The sequence below is a fragment of the Galeopterus variegatus genome, unplaced genomic scaffold (genome assembly GCF_000696425.1).
Source record: "Galeopterus variegatus unplaced genomic scaffold, G_variegatus-3.0.2 Scaffold10181, whole genome shotgun sequence".
In the NCBI taxonomy this organism is placed as follows: domain Eukaryota; kingdom Metazoa; phylum Chordata; class Mammalia; order Dermoptera; family Cynocephalidae; genus Galeopterus; species Galeopterus variegatus.
Window position 1 is genome coordinate 19513 of NW_007736292.1, and position 2790 is coordinate 22302.

Genomic DNA, 2790 nt, shown 5'->3' on the forward strand with positions numbered 1-2790 from the left:
GGCGCACTATAGCAGTGTGCCACCGGGCCGGCCCAAAATTCACCTTTTTAAAATGTACAATTCAGTGGCTTTTATTCACTGAGTTGTGCAACCATCACTACTAATTCCATAATGTTTCATCGTCCCTGAAGGAAGCCCTGCACCAGCAGTACTCGCTCCCCACGCATCCCTTCCCCAGCTTCAGGGCAGCCACTTAGTCTTCTGTCTGTATGGATTTGCCTATTCAGGACGTGTCATATCAGTGGAATCACATAGTATGTGGCCCTTCGTCACTGGCTTTTCACTTATGAAAGCACGATGTTTTCAGGGTGTATGCATGTTGTAGTATGTATCAGTACTTTATTCCTTTTTATTGCTGAATAAAATTTCATTGTATGGATATGATTTGTTTACCTGTTCATCTGCTGATGGACACATGGGTTGTTTCCACCTTTTGGTGATTGTGAATAATGCTGCTATGATGATGCATAAGTTCTTATGAATATATTTTCCCAAGTGAAACTACTGAGTCTTGTGGTAACTATGTTTAACATTTTAAGGATTAAAATGTTTCCCAGAGTGGCTGTACCATTTTACATTCACATTAGGAATGTACAAGGATTCCATTTTCTCCACATCCTCACCAGATTACTGATTTTTAATCAGATTACCGATTAATCTGATTTTTTTTTCTAGCCATCCTAGGATAGGTGTGAAGTGATATATCATTGTAATTTTGATGTGCATTTCCCTGATGAGTAATAGTGCTGAGCATCTTTTCATGTGCTTATTGGTCATTTGTAGATTTTCTTTGGAGAAATCTTTATTCAGATTTACTGCCCATTTTTAGTTGGGTTATTGTTCTATTGTTCTATGAATTTTTAATATATTCTGTATACAAGCTCCTTATCAGATATATGATTTGCAAGTATTTTCTCCCATTCTGTGGGTTGTCTTTTCACTCTGTTGATGGTGTCTTTTTAAGCAACAAAGTTTTTAATTTTGATGAAGTCCAATTTATCTGTTTTTTCTTTTGTCACTTGTACTTTTTGATGCAGGAAGAGGTTTAATAGGTAAAATTTTATTGGTATAATTTCTTTCCTATGAACAAAATTCATAAAAATAACATGCTTGTTGTGAAGTGCTTATTAGTTTGTAAAGTGCTTATTAAAGTAAAATTTAATAGTGGGTGGCCACTTTTTGCTAAGCTTTTTCTGGGTTTAAGTTTTTGTTTTATGTCTCGCCATCGGTTTAGAAATGTTAAATAGTAATAAATTAACCTACAAATTTGAATGTGGTGGTTTTATTTCTTAAGATAATTACCATATCCTTTAAGAACAAAAAGAACTTTTAAAAAGATATTGTTGGTATTAGCAGAAAAACGTGCACCCACAACTACCACATGCCGTGATCCTCTTGAGACTCTCATGACTTTGTATTATTCATTATGTGTTTGCGGAACTTAAGAGAGAGCACACTTTTCTTTTGGCCTTTCTTATATTATTTTAGCTTTATTACAAATTAAGTACTTATTCTTAAAGTAAGTGAAAGACTACAGAACTTTGTAAAGGAAAAAGGAAATATCCCTCGTTCTGCACCTCAAACACTCCAGACTCACTCATTAGTACAATTACTGTCGACCATTTGTTAACCATTCTTCCAGAATTTTGTGTGTATACATTGGTGTGTGTACATCAGTAAACATTCATGCATGTTTTGGTTTTTTTTTTTTTTGCACAAAACCCTTTTTAAAATAAATTTCAGGACAAAAGAATACTAAAGATCTGAGTTTAGTCATCACATTTTGGTTTTACTACCACAGAATCATTTTGTGGTATTTAGTATTTAAGAGAGCTTGCTTTCTGCTAATTGAAAGTAAATTGGCACCGTAATGAATTTTTATAATGTGGTAGATTTTTGTAATTGTCATTCTGAAACTCAAATTTATTGGTGGTGTTTTAGGAACTGCTTTTGTCTGAAACAGAGACTATTTTACCACCGTATTTGTCTTCATCTCTGCCTCCCCCAGAAGAACTGTTTGCTGTTCAAGTTAGGCACGTTGTCTCACCTAACGAAGTATGTCGTTAAGTGATTAAGGTGGTGGTTAAAAATATAGCAAACAATCTTGGTCTTAAACACTAGGTTTGATTCTTCACTTCTCCATCTTCCTGATTTTAAGTAATTGAAAAGTGGTGACCTCTAGTTTTCCCCACCCTATAATATCCTCTTTAGACATTTGGTAACATTGTCATGAGCCACTTAACAACAGGGAGACATTCTGAGAAATGCATTGTTAGGCTATTTCGTTGTTGTGTGAGCCTCCTAGAGGGTACTTACACAGACCTAGGTGGAGTAACCTAGGCTGTATGGTATAGCCCGTGGCTCCTAGGCTACAAACCTGCACAGCACATTACTGTACTGAATACTGTAGGCAATTGTACTGCAATGCTATTCATGTATCTAAACATAGAAAAGGTACAGTAAAAATGTGGTATAAAAGAATTTTAAATGGCACACCTGTACGGGACACTTCCCATAAGTAGAACTTGCAGGACTGGAAGTTGCTCTGGGTGAGTCAGTGAGCAGCGAGTGAGTGTGAAGACCTAGCACATCTCTGTGAACTACTGTAGACCTAGGTTACACTAATTTTATTAAAAAATGAAGTAATTATGCTGTGACATTACGACGGCTAGGCACTAGGAATTTTTCAGCGACTTTATAATCTTATGGGGCCACTATCGTATATGGGGCCTACTGTCGCCCAGAACATTGCTATGTGGCGCATGACTGTATTTAATATAAAGGCAAGTG

General features: G+C 36.1%; 1 protein-coding gene across 1 annotated transcript in view; it reads left to right on the top strand.

The window, feature by feature from the left end:
- Nucleotides 1-2790, top strand: part of LOC103609846 (RING finger protein 17-like) — a gene marked incomplete at its 5' end in the record, with an annotated part of 25161 nt that overhangs the window by 12592 nt on the left and 9779 nt on the right. Inside the window, 1 exon segment of the mRNA XM_008594121.1 lies at nt 1942-2055. Coding sequence (XP_008592343.1) covers nt 1942-2055 — 114 coding nt within the window.